The sequence below is a fragment of the Astatotilapia calliptera genome, chromosome 18 (genome assembly GCF_900246225.1).
Source record: "Astatotilapia calliptera chromosome 18, fAstCal1.2, whole genome shotgun sequence".
In the NCBI taxonomy this organism is placed as follows: Eukaryota; Metazoa; Chordata; class Actinopteri; order Cichliformes; family Cichlidae; genus Astatotilapia; species Astatotilapia calliptera.
In genome coordinates, this window is record NC_039319.1 from 29,656,032 (window position 1) to 29,673,223 (window position 17,192).

General features: G+C 43.5%; 1 protein-coding gene across 1 annotated transcript in view; it reads right to left on the reverse strand.

The window, feature by feature from the left end:
- Positions 1 to 10,216, reverse strand: part of LOC113010916 (NACHT, LRR and PYD domains-containing protein 12-like) — a gene marked incomplete at its 5' end in the record, with an annotated part of 31,493 nt that extends 21,277 nt beyond the window's left edge. Inside the window, 3 exons of the mRNA XM_026150197.1 lie at positions 6,255 to 6,428; positions 8,176 to 10,003; positions 10,120 to 10,216. Coding sequence (XP_026005982.1) covers positions 6,255 to 6,428; positions 8,176 to 10,003; positions 10,120 to 10,216 — 2,099 coding nt within the window. The remainder of the gene's footprint in view (positions 1 to 6,254; positions 6,429 to 8,175; positions 10,004 to 10,119) is intronic.
- Positions 10,217 to 17,192: the final 6,976 nt, after the last annotated feature.

The window sequence follows — 17,192 nt, forward strand, 5'->3', positions numbered from 1 at the left end:
AGTTATTACTCAGTATTTATGGATGATGTTCTTTCAGTGTTGCACTTTGTAGACGCTCCCTGAGCCTCACAGCCAGCTGCACATGGACCAGCTGACATTACCCAGCATTAGAGGCGGGTGTAAAAAAATGGATTTTCCTATTTAAATGGTTTTAATTTGAATAAAGCGATGTTGATTCATTCAATCCTGAATCGATTTTTAATATAAATGTATTTTGCCAGAATCTCAGGTTAAAGCTCCCAAAAGTATTTCAACAACAAGCAAACAGATAAAACAGTAAATGAGAGCAGCTAAACACACAAAGATGGAAACACAGAGCGTGGATCGTTCACTCGACGGCACGTACACGGACACGCCGTCGGGGCTGAAAGTGGACAGCTCACAGATCCTGAAGCTGCAGGTTTCATCTGTCTCCAACCAAAACTGAGTGAACCAGCAGCAGAAGAAGATCCAAACTACGCTTTACGTTTGATGAACATCGTCATGAATTCTCTCTGACTTTGACGTTTACTTCCTGCACAGCTCTCTCTCTCTCAGTGTACTTCAAGAACAGTTTACCTTCAAAAATCTGTTTCCTGCATTATTCACTGCTTATTACGCACCAGTCTGCTGTTGTGTTCACTGCTGTCGGCCTCCGAAAACAAAGCCTCATTTCTGCTGTTCAATACTGAAGAAATTTAAACCTTTTAAAATGATGACAGATTACAAACTCTCAGCTGTGTCTGTAATCAAACCTCTGTAACTTTGCTTCCCTTCAGCAGCATCAGCTCATGTTCACATGTTGATTCATGGTTTGCTTCAGTTTTTGATGGACTGCAGAATATTTTGAAGGTTATCTGCTATAAAAAGCCAGAAGAGGAAAATCTGCTTCATGTGTTTCTGTTTGATCCTCAGTGACTTTGACACAAAGGCCTCTGCTGTGATGATCACACCTCTGATCAAGTCTCACAGTGTCAGCTTTGTTTTATACATATGGATATGTGCTGATAAATGATCAGAGTTATAATATTTCCCACTGTCTGCTGTGTGCCGTGACCTTTGACCTGCTAAAGACAGTCAGCTGTGGATTATTCATTGTTGTGTCTGATACTTAGAACTGTGAGGAAGAACACTACACAGTTAATCAGGGTTCCCTCTCTCTGAATCAGGGAAGGTGGGCAGGCCGCGTGTGGGCCGCGGGCCATACGTTGAGTCTCACTGTTCTGTTTGAAATGTGAACATTGTTTTGCTGCAGTCAATGGACTAAACCAGAGAAGAAGAAAACAGACTTTGCCATGAAGATCCTCAGTGTGGATCAGTATAATATCAGCCTGATGTCTGCAGTTTAGTGTCAGCACAACTTTCACATCATATTCATCTCAGCACAACTAAAACATGCTGACTGACCTCAGAGTTTCAAGTCCACATCCTGGACTCTCCAGGAAACCACACAGATGCTTCACTCCTGAATCCTGCAGGTTGTTCTTAATTGAAGACCAGGACTCACTATTCAGGTCCAGCTCTCTCAGATGGGAGGGGCTGGACTTCAGTGCTGCTGCCAGATAATCACAGCTGATCTCTGACAAATCACAGCCCCTCAATCTGTATAAAGAATGAAAGATGTAAGTTTATTAGACAAAGTGTGAGCTTGAAATCATTCAGTGTTTCATCATCTGTTCAGAGCTGAAGAAGGTTCAGAATGTAGAAGTTTAGAAAATGGAAACTCCAAACAGCTGAAGCCAACAGGAAGCAGCTTCAAACAAACACAACAAGAGAAAAAACTCTGAATGTTTCACATTAAAGTCGTACATTTATCATAAAAACAGGACAAAGACTTGAAAAAGTTGTGTTTTTCCTTCCAGGAACCACAAGGCTTCACTTTTAAAGGTGAAGTGTGAAAGAAATGGACATATTTGAAGTCCAACACCTTTTTCCAGTCACATTATTAAAGCAGACAAACTACACGCTCATTTTCATTCCAACAAGTCATCTTCTGACCAGGGGCCCGTTCTTCGTACCTCGCTAAGTAAGTTAGCTGGATTAGATTGTTGACGATTTCGCGTGATCCTGGATCAGTCGGTTCCCCGAAGCTCATCCGGGACTTGCTGTCATAGCAACAGAGCCGTAAGCGTAAACCTGCTCGGGAGCAGGTTTACTTTATGTAAACAGGATTAGATCGCGGCCACTCAGGTATGTCCGCTTCATTTACACGAAAGCAACAGCGATATTCCACCACTGTTTCACCATAAATAAATAACATCAATGTAACTAAAGATAATGCAGCACTTGATCCTGTTATTGATGTCACACAGATACATACAGGTCATTTCCTAAAAAAGGGAAATGTACTATTAACATTCTATTACATGTATGTGATTATTACAGATGTAATTCATATTTCAGAGTAGTAATTGTAAATCACTCCGTGTAATCAAGATGAGAGACCACGGCTATAAAAGCGAAGGTGGATTTGGGAAGTCTGTAGCAGCCATGTCCTGTCCGTATACGCGAGCCACCCATTGCGGAAGGTGCAAGATTGATAAGGAGAGTCCTCAGAATTCAGCGTATATTGCGGGACAGACAGGATCCTTTAGCTCAGCGCGACAGTGTGCTCATTGAGAGATATCGATATTCCCGTGAGGGTATTAGTCACTTAACCAACTTGTTGACGAGGGGGTGCAGGACCACCACCTGTCTTTTTCTGCTCTGCCCTTTTCTTGGTTGCTGTTATGAACAAACAAACAGATTATTCCAGGGTCTCTTTCCAAGAGACGGAAAGCAATATAAGTGATAAATATTACCATTCTGTAGAATATTCTTATATTTCACTTTTACTTGTTCCCATGTTCTAGTGGGTCCTGTTGTGGCTCTAATGTGAAAGGGGATATAATATAACATATTATAATATAATATAATGTATGTCTGTGAAGGTTCTCAGTCAATAATATAATGTAATATAATATTGGATAATATAGTGTGATATGAAATTACTTACGAGTTTAATTTGTCAGCAACTTTCTGCCAGCCCTCTCTCCTTGCTTTTGCAGCCTTTGCAGTGTTCCCTTGCGTTCTGATTAAACTCTGAAACTCCTGAAATCCCTCACTCAAGAGTTCTTGCTCTGCTGCCGAAACATACCGAACGCGCTACTTCGACATTTTCGCCGACCAATCAGAGGGTTGCCGATCAATGTTTCTACTATCGATGCGTAGCCCCTTTTACGACACCCAGTGATCGCGCATTACTTCATCCAGCTGTAGTAATCGTCAACAGCAGGTGTGTTCGGGGAACCGGATTAGCCAGCTCACGGTTAGCGCGATGATTTGATCTTGGATGTGTCATTTGATCTTGGATGTAGTAAGCGACGTACGAAGAACGGGCCCCTGGACTAACAACACTGGTCTCTATGTGCAGCTGGCTGTGAGACCAGTGCTCAGGGAGCGTCTACAAAGTGCAACACTGAAAGAACATCACACACTCATTTGCTTCCATCATCCAACCTGAAGAGGAAACAGAGACGCCTCCCCTTCAAAGTAAAAGCTGCTCCTTTTGGACACAGTATCAAAGAAAGTCTACAGTATAACATAGAAAAGACAGAACAAAGTTTTGGTTGTTTTAAATTGTGCAGAAATGAAACTACACTAAGCTCAATTATGTGACAGACATTTCATCCCATGTCAGTTTGGCCTCATCCTGGGCCGGATTATCCAGCACACACTCTGACCACAGGCCCAGGGGCCACGCACAGCTGGGCTCCATCCAAGAGACAGGAAACAAACCAACACAATAATAAAAAGCACCATGTGATCTTCTTACATCTTCAAGACAAACATAGTAAAAACATGAGCATATTTGTTTCCGGATAAAATGATGTGACAGGTAGAACAGAGTAAAGTGGTGGTGTTACAGCCTTTCTCCCCTCTGCTGCCGAGGCTGTTAGTCTCTCCCAAACTCAGCTACAGGACTTCCAAATGAATGAAAGCAGCAGAAGTGGCTTTACAAATGAAAGAGGAAGAGGAGAAGAAGAGGAGAGGGAGGCCACCCTGACCATCACTCCAGCTGAAAACATCACACTTCCATTAAAGTTGGTGAGAAAATGTTGAGCAGGATGAGCTGCTGGCTAATCTGGAGGCTGTAGCAGCAGCTCACAGTCACAGTGGATTTCCACTCATGAAAAAGCTCTGGCTGCTTCATTTCTCATCTCATATCAGAGACTTTAAAGCTTCACTGAAGCTGTACTGTGATGCTTCCATATCCCAGTGAGGCCTCCATAATGATTTCAGCTGTTCTGTACACACACTGTGTGCCCTGTATGGCTCAAAGTCTCTGCAGTCTGTTTTTATTGATTGATTGATTGATTGATTGATTGATTGATTGATTGATTGATTGATTGATTGGTTGGTTGATTGATTGATTGATTGATTGATTGATTGATCATACTTTATTCATCCCGAGGGAAATCGGGTTAAGGCTGCCAACCGTGCCAGCGCCAACTTACTCTTCCGACCATACATACATTACACAAACATCAAATGGGGAAGACAGGTCAGAGAGGTATAACATGGAAAATCACAACATGAGGAAAGATAAGGAGAAAAAAATAACTCCCCCCAGACTGAGCTCTAACAGGGAGATCAGTTTGAGAACAGAAAAAAACACCTCTGCACATAGCACATGAAAAAACTCTTAATACACCAAAGAAACACATGACAAGCAACAGGGATGGGTAAAGGGTGAGAGACAGGCGATTTAGACAGTACATCCGGGGCTGCAGCCTGTGCGCTGGTCTCGTTGATCCACCGTCAGCATAGGAAGGGAATAAGCGTCAAAGGCGTTTGGAGGGGAGGGGGGATGAGTGTATATCTGCAAATGTATATGTCTGTGTGTGTGTGTGTGTGTGTGTGTGTGTGTGTGTGTGTGTGTGTGTGTGTGTGTGTGTGTGTGTCCAGAGTTCAGCTGAGACAGTGTCCTTCGCCCTGCTAGGCTAAGTAAACAGTCTTCCAGCCAACCCAGGTGGCCTTGTGTAGAATGGGAAGAACAGTCTCAACACAGTCGTTATCAGGGTGTTTTGTTCAGCTCCAGCCTTGAGACCACAGCTGGCGCCGAAGGGGTCTCCGCATGAAGTGATGATGGTTTTAACTTTACTGCGAACAACTCATATGAATTTCAGAGCTGTTCTAACAGTCCAACACTGGTCTCTCAATCTCCCGTTGGAGAGCCGTGAGCATCTCCATGATGTTATCAACCTTACATTCCGTGATGTTGTCATTCTTGTGCTCAAAGAGCAGATTCTGAGAACTCACGACGGCAGTGCGCTTCACAAGATGTGATCCAATTTGCGCTCAGAGGTGTTATTCCGAGCGAGCCCTTCAAAAGTAATCCAGTTTGCACTCAGAGGTCTTGTTCTGAGTATTCACGACAGCCGTGCGGTTCTTGAAGATCTTCTCCGTGCTGCACTCAATGAGCCTATTTTGAGAAACTCACGCCTCGTCCCATCATTTCAATCACAGCGGGCAGCCTTGTGGGGGTTTGAACAGCCGGTTCCGCTTCCTTAATTCTTTGATAAGCCAGGGCCAAGCCAGCTCCGATCAGCTGGAACCCTGTTGTCATGGTTCCGAATAGGTAGATATCTTCAGTACTCAGGCTCACCCGAGCCCAAACTTCTCATTGAGAAAAGGGTGTCAATTGCATTCAGAGACCAGTTGATCAAATCCATAATTCCTCTTTTAGGTTTTAGAGAACAGCCTGTGAGAGAGTGTTCCAGGGAAAAGTAATACAAAAAACACGAGACTAGACAAGGACAAAAGAGGCTAAGCAGGGAAGCTAAGGGAGAGGAGGAGGAAAAAAAGTGTGACCGCCTTCGCCGAGAGCAAGAGAAGAGGCATTTTATCTGCTATCATCAGATCTTCATCATCCTCATTCACATCCCTCACACACTCTACAGCCTCATCAGCACTGACTTCATCTTCACTGACTGATGGAGCACAACATGAACCTGTGGAGGCTGAAACACTGTCCTGTCAAACATCTCCCCGTCACCACTCCACTTCTGTCAGCCTTTAAATGAACCCTGCTCAAGTCTGTCACTTCTATTTGGAGCCAAAAGGAAAAACTGTTGTTCAGTCGTTTGGAAAGACAACATTTCTGAAAGCACTCAAACTTCTTCACATTTGTCTTCAGACAAATCCTGAACATTTAGGAACTAAAGAAAGTTTCAAACATCAATCAAAGACCTGAAATATAGAAAAACTACAACAGCCGCAGTCAGTGAACTCACCTGAGAGTCTCCAGTCGACAGTTTGGACTCTCCAGTCCAGCACACAGAAGCTTCACTGATGAATCCCGCAGCTTGTTCTCACTCATGTCCAGCTCTGTCAGATGGGAGAGGTTGGACTTCAGAGCTGAGGCCACAACTTCACAGTGAGACTCTGAGAGTCGACACTCAGTCAGTCTGTTATGATAGAAAACATAAAATGTGTTATTATAAAAGCAGAAAATCTGCATTATAAACACAGACTGAATGTATATGAAGACAAAGCAGAGTGAGGTCATAATCTGATGAATCTGCTCTTCACATCTGTGCTTCAGCTCCTCTTACTGTGTTTGACATGACACAACGATTGAGTCTCTCTCAGACCTGCAGACTTTTAATGAGAATCTTTGTTTGGCTTTAATCTGCAGATGAAGGAGGAAGATGGTGTTACATTTAGTCTTCCATAATGTCCACAGTCTGTCACTGAGATCTGATCCAGAGTCAGAGTGAAGACACACATTTGGACTGTTTCATGTTTTGAATCTGACTCTAGAACAGGGGTGCCCAATCCCGGTCCTCGAGAGCTACTATCCTGCAGCTTTTAGATGCATCCCTACTCCAACACAGCTGAATCAAATGGGTTGATCTCTTCAGCATGCCATCATGTTTGGCAAAGGCCTGATAACAAGCCATTCATTTGATTCAGGTGTGTGGGAACAAGGATGCATCTAAAAGCTGCAGGACGGTAGCTCTCGAGGACCGGGATTGGGCACCCCTGCTCTAGAACATTTTGAATGAGTTCAGCTCAGTGAAGAGTTCCAGCTGGAAAGATGATCTCTGTTTGCTACCTGCTGTCAGGTACGACTGCTCACGTCCACACGCAGGAAAAACCTGCTGACTGTTACCAAACGGAGCAGAAATCTCATCACTGGACAATAATGATGAATGAACTCAGAGCTGCTGATATCAGATCTGATTTCAGGGGAACTAAACACAGAAATGATTGGCTCATTTGAGCTTTCTGAGCCATTATCTGCTGGTGTGTCGCTAGTTGGCAGAAAATGATTTGTATTCCTGTTCAGGGCTTCAGTGTTTATGAGTCCAGATCCAGGTGACAGCAAGTCAAAATGATGTTACCTGTCTGTGTCCAGCAGCAGCCTGTATTCACTTTGAATATTGTTATAACCTGACATGGATCAGTTTGTCTTTGATTGGTTTGTAAATGTCACTGTTTCCATTGGACCTGAGTGATGTACAAAGACAGAGAGGGAGAGAAAGGAGAGAGAGGATGGAGACAGCAAAGAGAGAGCAAACACAAACAGGTGAGAGTGGACAGGTGACCAAGGTCAGCAACCAATCAGAGAGCTTCTGTTTGACCCGCAGTCACTGATGATGACTGCACATAACCAAGCAGTGTGTTACTCTGATATCAAATATGGATCCTGCTCTTATAATAATGATCATCAGATGATGTTATTGTGTTATTTTGTAGCTGAATACGATGTTTGTGTGATTATCAGTGAAAGAAGCAGTGAGGAGGATGGAGAGAGAGAGAGGACAGAGGGTGAAGTTAGAAACATTAAAAGGATTTTTTATGGATTTCATGGATGATTTGAGTGATTTCCAGCAGGACACTTAAACATGTCAGTGGACGTCCTAAAGAACATATTCACTGATATGAAACGTGTCATTGAACAGGATTAATATCAGTGGAAACATGGTGGAAACAGCTGTGACTGCATGGATGTGACACACTTCAAATCTGTTCTCCACTCTTGGATTTGGGATCCATGGAGCTGCTGCTGAGACTGTACAATAAAGGAATGGTGTGGAAGGTTGCAGCGTAGGGACACAAACACTTTGTGGTTACAATCTGATTTTATTTTCAAATTTAAAATACTAACCTACACTGATCAGAGATGTTAATGACCACATCTGGACTCACCGAGCCTTTCTGCAGTTCCTCACAGCTGGAATCAGTCTCAGTCGTCCCTGCCGTGATGTTTTGTACTTCAGCAGGTCCAACTCATCCAGAACCTCCTCTGACATCTGCAGCACGAAGGCCAGAGCTGAGCACTGGATCTCAGAGAGCTCCTTCTCTGATCTGTTCTCTGACTTCAGGAACTCTTGGATTTCCTGATGTACTGAGAGGTCGTTAATTTCCATCAGACAGTGGAAGATGTTGATGCTTCTGTCAGGAGAGATTTTATCACAGTTCATCTCCTTCAGGTTGTTGATGACTCTCTGGATGGTTCCTGGACTGATCTCTGTCTGACCCAGCAGACCTACTAAGAGTCTCTGGTTGGACTCCAGACAGAGGCCATGAAGGAAGCGAACAAACAGGTCCAGGTGGCCATTTTTACTCTGGAGGGATTTCTCCACGGCTCTCCTCAGAAATACATCAAGTGATTGGAGATCTGTGTTATCAAAAACACTGAAAATCCTCTTGGTCAATGATTTTGGTTTAAGGAAGTTCTCCAGCACCTCTGTCTTCCTGTTGGTGTGACAGTGGAACATGTAGACTGCAGCCAGAAACTCCTGAATGCTCAGATGAACAAAGCAGTAGACTGGTTTCTGGAAGATCACACACTCTCTTTTGAAGATCTCTGTACAAACTCCTGAGTACACCGAGGCCTCTGTCACATCCAGACCACACTGCTCCAGGTCTTCTTGGTAGAACATGATGTTTCCTTTCTCCAGATGGTCAAACGCCAGCCTCCCCAGCTTCAGAAGAACTTCCCTGTCAGCCTCCGTCAGCTCGTGTGGACTCGTCTCATGTTCCTTATGGTACTTGTTCTTCTTCCTCTTTGTCTGAACCAGCAGGAAGTGTGAGTACATGTCAGTCAGGGTCTTGGGCAGCTCTCCTCTCTGCCCTGTAGTCAACATGTGCTCCAGAACTGTAGCAGTGATCCAGCAGAAGACTGGGATACTACACATGATGTGGAGGCTCCTGGATGTCTTCATGTGGCAGATGATTCTGCTGGACAGCTCTTCATCACTGAATCTCCTCCTGAAGTACTCCTCCTTCTGGGCGTCGGTGAAGCCTCGTACTTCTGTTAGCCTGTCAACACATGTAGGAGGGATCTGATTGGCTGCTGCGGGTCGGGAAGTTATCCAGACGAGAGCCGAGGGAAGCAGATTCCCCTGGATGAGGTTTGTCAGCAGCTGGCTGACTGATGACTTCTGTGTGACATCAGAGAGCAGCTTCCTGTTGGTGAAATCCAATGAAAGTCTGCTTTCATCCAGGCCATCAAAGATGAACAAAAGCTGAGAGACAGCCAGCTTCTCTGCTGTGACCTTCTGTAATGTTGGATGGAAAACATGGAGCAGCTCCAGAAGACTGTACTGCTCATCTCTGATCAGGTTCAGCTCCCTGAATGAAAGCAGAACCACCACACTGACATGTTGGTTCTCCAAGCCCTCTGCCCAGTCCAGAGTGAACTTCTGCACTGAGAAGGTTTTTCCAACACCAGCCACGCCGTTGGTCAGAACCACTCTGATGGGTCTCTGTTGGTCAGGTAAGGCTTTAAAGATGTCCTGGCACCTGATTGGAGTGTCATGGAGGGCGTCCATCTTGGAAGCTGTCTCCAGCTGCCTCACCTCATGTTGGGTATGAACCTCTTCACTCTGTCCCTCTGTGATGTACAGCTCAGTGTAGATGGTGTTGAGGAGGGTTCTACTTCCTGTTTCATCACTTCCTTCAGTCACACGTTCACATCTCCTCCCCAGACTGATCTTATGTTCATCTAAAACCTGCTGCAGACCAACATCTGCTGAAAGAAAGAAAAACAATGAGACTAAAGAGAAAGAAAACTCTTCAATGTCTGAACAACAGAAGAAGTCCAGTTTTCAGAAATGAGTCCATCAGCAGACAGATGTTCAGTCTTACTTTGTACACAGCTGCTCTGACTGGCTGTCTGCAGTCCAGCTCTGCTTCTGGATCTTTCTCCACACTGTGCAGAAGCTCTGATGGTGACACAGAAAAGTCAAAGTGGAGATACTTCTGTCCACCTTTGATTAGACTCATTATAAAAAGGAAAACAAAGTTTGAACACAGTCATGTTTCCAGTTCACTGACTTACATTTATTCCATGGACACTCACTCTAACCTGAACCACAGCTACAACCCAACATTGTTGAGGCCTCATCTCCTCCTTTCCTGACTGTAGAGGTTAAATATGCAACAACCAACAAATACAAGAATTTGGTTCATTTCAAAGAAATTCACACGGTGACCAAGTAAAGTAACCATAGTAAAGGAGACAACATCCCGTTGATGGTGGGATTATTTGAAAGATTTGCTTTAGTCACGTCACCAAATGCAGTTGAACCACCTGTGGATCCATGTTTGACCATTCTACCACTCTGAGCTCTGCTTTTTAATCATTTTATTATTATCATCATTCATTTATTCATTCTTTGGAGGGGGGCTATTTCCTAATGCCGCCCTAATAAGCTGATGTTCAAGGGGAAATATAAGAGAAACTCTTTCAGTGTTATTCATTAATAAATTAACAGATAAACTGTGAAGAAGAAAAAAACTGAGATTTAAAGGAGAGAGTGAGAAACTTGATCATCCATCCTCATAATACATATTTATCAGTATCTGTTGTGACCATACTGCAGTAATAACTACAAGTCTACATTTCTGTGACTGTTGATCAATCACACCAGGAATCTGAGCTCATCTCTGCACACAGAGCAGCTTCAGCTCTGGGATAAACTGCTCGCTTCACGTCCTTCTCAGCTCACAGACACTCATCCTGATATTTTCCTTTAACATTTGATGGTATAATTCATCTGAGTTTACACTTTATCTGCGTAAACACAGAAAAACAGACCCAAACACCATAAACCATCAGTTTCACCATGTAGAATATATTGTTGTTTCCTTGCTTTTAATTCAGAGAAAAACTCTGATTTGGATTTTCTCTGTTCTCTTTGCCACAGCCCATCCCAGCAGCAGCTGAAGCAGCTGACTGTCACAACACTGAATAACACTTTAGGAGGAACGTCTTGATGCATTCTCAATCATCCAGGAGAGTAAATCTCCAAAAGTGGATTCTGTTCATCTGGACGTAGCATAAGTGTGTCCCAGCTGGACTTTTGTCAAAGCTGGAAAGGCGCCTAAAGAAAGCTCCAGCCGATCCAGGTGAGAAGGACAACCGCTGCCTAAGAGAAAACCTGTAGTGATCCCGTACGTGTCAGGAGTATCGGAGCAGTTGAGATGCATTTTTTCTAAACACCGGGTCTCTGTGGCTTTTAAACCCAAAAACACGCTGCACCAAAAACTGGTCTACCCCAAGGATCGGGTCCCCCGACACAAACAGAGTAACATAGTGTACGCTGTTAAGTGCAGGAGGATTGCCAGGATTTATACATCGGGGAAACCAAACAACCTCTGGCTACAACACAGAAGAGCCACCTCGTCAGGCCAGGACTCTGCAGTCTATTTACACCTACAGACCAGTGGACACTCTTTCAATGATGAAAATGTACACATCCCGGACAGGGAGGAACGTTGGTTTGAGGGCGGAGTCAAGGAGGCCATTTACGTGAAAAGGGAAAGACTATCTTTGAGTCGAGGAGGGGGCCTAAGGGTACATCTGTCACCATCTTACATGCTGTGATTGCAACCATTCCCCAACTCTCTATGAATGGGACTCATGGCCATCATTCAATGGGCTTTGATTAGTGGTCATGAGAATTGCATAATTAAAATCAATGGACTGACCTCCCAGCCCATTGTTCCTCAGTGGGCTGGTTTCAGTTATGCATCATCACCTGGATGATGATGAAACATTTTTCCCACAAAACACTATGAACAGATGAACAGAATCAAGCTATTATAATTTAAGCTTTAAGAGGGTATTTTAACACAAACATCAGTCCTTCTACTTAAGTATGTTTGACACTTTGTTTACGCCTAAATTAACTTTACTGTTAATGAGTTTTCATGTTTCTGTAATCCACCAGTGTGCTCATGCTTTTTTTAAGTGAAAACATATTTTTAATGATCAAATATAATTATGTTTGTTATTTGTGGATTTTAAATGTCCTTGACAGAGACAGATGATAATCATTATCCTGCACTGTGGTCTCAGGTTTGGTCGAGCTAGCACAAAGAATGGCTATGTTGAACTTCCTCCTGGGATCTACACTAAGAAGTGAGTCCAACATTAGCAGGGTCTCGTTCCTTTATCTGGATTCACTTTAGCATTCACAGTCACGTGAAGCTTGTTATTAACTCGATAAGTCAACCCAGGGTTTCAGCTGAGCGCTCACATGAAACACATGGTGTTGGCAGCATCTGATCAATCATATTGATGGAGACGTGTATCAGCAACAGAGCAGCTGAGTTTGCAGAAGGAAGTCAAACTAAACCACAGGAACAATATGAGGAGATTACACACATAATAAAATACTAGCAGTAACACAGCTGCTGCAGACAAATCAGTCGTGTGATCGTGTGTGAGAGGAGAAGGACTGTAAAGGAGTTTGGTGTTAAAAGCTCTGTATGAATGTGGGAGACTTTGAAGGACTTTAAAAAGACCAATATAAAATAAAAGGCAGCAAAATTGCTGAGTGTGAAAGTCACCAGACTTATCAGACCTCTGTGATTAAGACCTGTAAGAACACCTATTTGTACTTGTTGGCATTATATCAAACACACACGTATATTAAGCCTTTGTTTGAACTCTGGTTGAATTTGTTACTTTCAGACTGTGAAACATCACAGAGGCTGCAGCTGCAGATCTTTTATTCACCTGGAAATTTACTTTAAATGTTAGATGGAAAATGTATTGCTCAGTTTAACCAAAGTAAGAACAAGAATCCATAAACCTTCATAAAGACAAACATCTCCCAGAACATTGAGCTGCTGAAGTGTCACTGAAGGGAAAAACTATTTGTCCTCCTCCATCCAGCAACACCTGAAACACCTGAGTGGAAGCTCCTCCCTACACTGTGTTTGAAGCAAAGCACAAAGGAGACACCTGCTGGAGCAGCTGGAGTCCTACAGACACTCAGCCTCTTCACTACACAAACACCTCCTACAACATCCACTCTTTCCACTCTGACTGCTGTGTTTGTGGAAACACTCCAACACACACCGCTTCACACACCAACATAGAAATGTGTGAAAAAGAGCTGAGCTGATATCAAACATGATATACCAACATAGAAATGTGTGTGAAAAAGAGCTGAGCTGATATCAAACATGATATTTGAAAAGGGAGTTCTGTGTTGGATTTGGTTTTTTGATTATCTCGCCTTGTCACCTTTTGGAGATCCATAACTTCCCAGTTAAGGTAGGTGAGTGTCCAGCTGAGCTTTTTAAGTTCCTCCTTTGGGCACTCTTTTGTTATTTGGCCTTTATTATTTTTGGAGTAATCCTGGGTGGGGATTAATTCTCTGTTGGGGGTAGGCAATTCAGGGCTCCGGTCGCTGAAGTTCTGCCTTTAAAGTTGCCTCGAGCCCAGCACGCTCCAGAAGATAGGTAGGGCAAGGTTGTTGTGTTTAGGAACACAATTGCTCGGTAGCACCCCGTAATCAGTGTACGAGGCCAACTAACCCTGAGCTGCCGCTGGTTGATCCTTTCTCCGGTTCATGTTTAAAACCACCATTCAGACCTGCACCCCTTGCTAACAATCATGTCTGTGTTTCAGTGAAGCCTGCTAGCTGCCTGCTGGGTTCTCCACACGTGATGGTTCGAAGCCCTGGCTATCCCATGGGACACTGTTTCGAGGGTCTGGGGCCACTCTCGGGCAATGTTGTGAACCCACTGAGATGGGATTGGCAGCTTCCGCAGGCAATGCCTAACCGTTGCTATGGGGTTTGGTAGGTGGAAAGCCTGCAATTTCTTCATGAAACGGCTATGGACTCACTTTTGGTTATCGTAATTTGACAAACCATTTGCATTTATGGGAGGGGGTGTTATGGCCCTAGCAGGGTCTCTCTCTCTCCTGAGGGTGCCTGTGTGGGCGTGTCCCACTACGTCCTCTGCCTGAGGTGCCACCTTACCCTCCTGTACAGCTAACTCCCATCAGACATTAAAGGTATTTAAGCCCAGAGAAAGGTGAGCTCTGGGCCAGAGTGCCATTTGTGTGGGTACAGCTAGGGAGCTGAGTGTTTTGCGGTGTTTCCAGCTAGTGAGCTGCGCTTTCCTTTTGACTTTGAGCTTTATTGACCAACGCCTGAGTTTTGTTTGTTTCTTATATGGTGATAGCGGCTTGTCCGTCTCTTTTAGTTGAACTACTTCAATAAAACTGTTTTATTTAACTGTTTCGCCTCCCTGACTCCTTTTTCGGACCTGGTCACTTTTGTTACTTCCCCCTCCCCGCCTAGACGACCCCCCCCCCCCCCCCCCCCCCCCCCCCCCCCAGGGGAACGTAACAGGTTTTATTCAAAAATACAGAGTCAGGAACAACATCTGGACACACATTACCTCTCAGAGGCAGAAGAACAGCCTTTAAAGTCTTGACCAATTTCCTTCGACCCGTTGCTCTTTAAGGAAACACAGCTGGGTTCAGGTCCAGGAGATTCTGGCCTCTTATTGATCCTAAAAGAAAAACAATAAATGTAACAGCTTCATGAGACAGGAAGGAAAAACTGGAAATATTAAATTAAAGACATGATGAACAATCTCATAAAAATAATGTACTTACTCTTTGTCACATAACAGTCTTTTGTTAAAGTTTACACCGCTACCCTTCGACATGTTGCTCTTTAAGGAAACACAGCTGGGTTCAGGTCCAGGCTCTGGATTAGTTTCAGGGTTATGTCCAGCTGAGCCTGGTACGCCCCACAGCTCTGGGCTTTAAAACAACACACACAGAGGTATGAGTGTGAACAATGATGGAGCAGTGATGTGAGTGCTGAGCTGTGACATGGAGAAGAGTCATGGACAGTTAGAGATGGTCATCTCACCTCTGAGCTTTGGTCTGGCTCTCATGTTCCCCACACAGAGTGCTTTTAGAGGGAGGGACTCCCTCCTCTCTGTCCTCACACTGATCCATGCTGCTCAATTCACATCAGCTCACACACACTTTCTACCTTCACCTGCAGAGGAAACACAAATCATTCATGTGCACATAAACCAAAATCCTCCTTTCCATCATGTGTGCTGTCCAAATATCAGCTGAATGCAGTCAGACAGCAGTGTGAGGCACAGGAAGCTGCCATCAGCTGCTCTACCCCCCATCTCCTACCCCCATCAACCACCTGGGGCCAGGAATGACTGGAACTGAATTGGAAACGGGCGTAATCAAACATAAATCTGTTATTCTTATCCAACCTGTCTGCCTGGACACAGTTTGCTGACCAATCATGGAGCCTATGATTCGCTTGGACAACAACTTCATGAATGTGGAAATGAAACTGAGTGTCAGCTGAGTGTCGAGCAGAAGAGGAGTCAGAGAAAAGTGACAGAGCTGCTGACTTTACAAAGAAAGCTAAAACCATGTTGAAGAGATTAAACAGATAATACAATCTAACAACAACACAGCTGCTGCAGACAAAACACATGTATGAGTGTGTGACAGGAAAAGCACTGAACAGAAGTTTACTATTAAAAATGCAGCATGTTGTAAAAAGTTTGGTCAGTGCGACTGAAAAATGGCTGCATGAGTTACTATTGTGAACAAACCCCTATAAGAACCCTGATATTACCTGAATAAGATCAAATCCTGACACGTAGTGCAGACCTTGGTAAGAGATACAGTCCAACTGGAATATAAACCTTTGGTGTGTTTAATCCAGTCACTCTCTGAGTAACTCCACTCCTCTGCTTTCTGTTGGAAGAGAAACAAAAGTTTGTAGCACGATCCTTTTCCTCAGAGGCCTGCGTTGAATTTATATTATATCTCTGATAAAAAATAATTCACAAAGTCTGCTCTGTCCTCCTGTCCTCCCTGCAGTCTCTGTGAGCTCCGCAGAGTGATTATAAAGACCCGGAGCTCAGAGTTTCTCCAGCACCGTGGTCAAGTGTGAGCCACGCCTGCCACCCGTTATCTGCCAAACTTGAGCTTCAACGCTAAGTTTTACGGTAGTGCTGCTTCTTATCCCTTTTTGCTGATCACACACATAACAACACACATGATTTTCAGGAAGCTAACAGAAATAAAGCCACAGTGTCATTTGTTTTTCACTCAAGTTGTCTTTTCTTCTTAATTTTTCTGGTAATGCTTCTTCATTCATGATTCATTCAAATCTAAAATAACTTCAACAAATGTAAAATATTTCTGAAAATCATCTTTTATAGTTGAAATTCAGTTGTCATTTGGCTCAGCTGCTCTTTCATGCATCCATAGTTTCACCTCAAACTGCTGCTTGAGACACGAGAAATTAAAGAACAACTCTGTTCAAACGGAGAAACTTTGAAGGAACTCAATAATGTCATTTAAATGGTTTCAGGTAGGTGTATGAAGGTTCTGTATTCAATCATATATGATAGTTGACATGAAATTCTGAATTCATCTTCTTGGACACCCACACTGCATAATTCTGTAGAAATGAAATTAGTCGTTTCTAATCAATTTCAACATCAAATATCATAACATTGCATCAAAATGCGTAAAAATGATTCTTGATAGCTGACCTTAAAGTCTCTGTGCATTCTTCCTCTGGGTTACCTTCTCTATATATTTGCAGTTTAACCACCAAAAGCTGCAAGGTTTCAGAGAAATAAAAGGAACGTTCTACTCAAATTTAATAAGATTCATTTAATAAACAATAGAAAAAAAACTTTGACAGTTGTCATAAAATTCTTAACAAACTCCTCTTCTGTCTGTAGCTCAGGAGTTAGAGCAGGTCACGAAGTAACTGGAAGGTTGGTTGTTTGATACGAGATACTAACCCCAAGATAGAAAACTCTTCTGCACAGGAAAAGTCCTTGAATGAGTCATTTGTATGAAGCACTTTGAATGCTCAGAGTAGAAAAGCACCATATCAGAACCAGCCTCA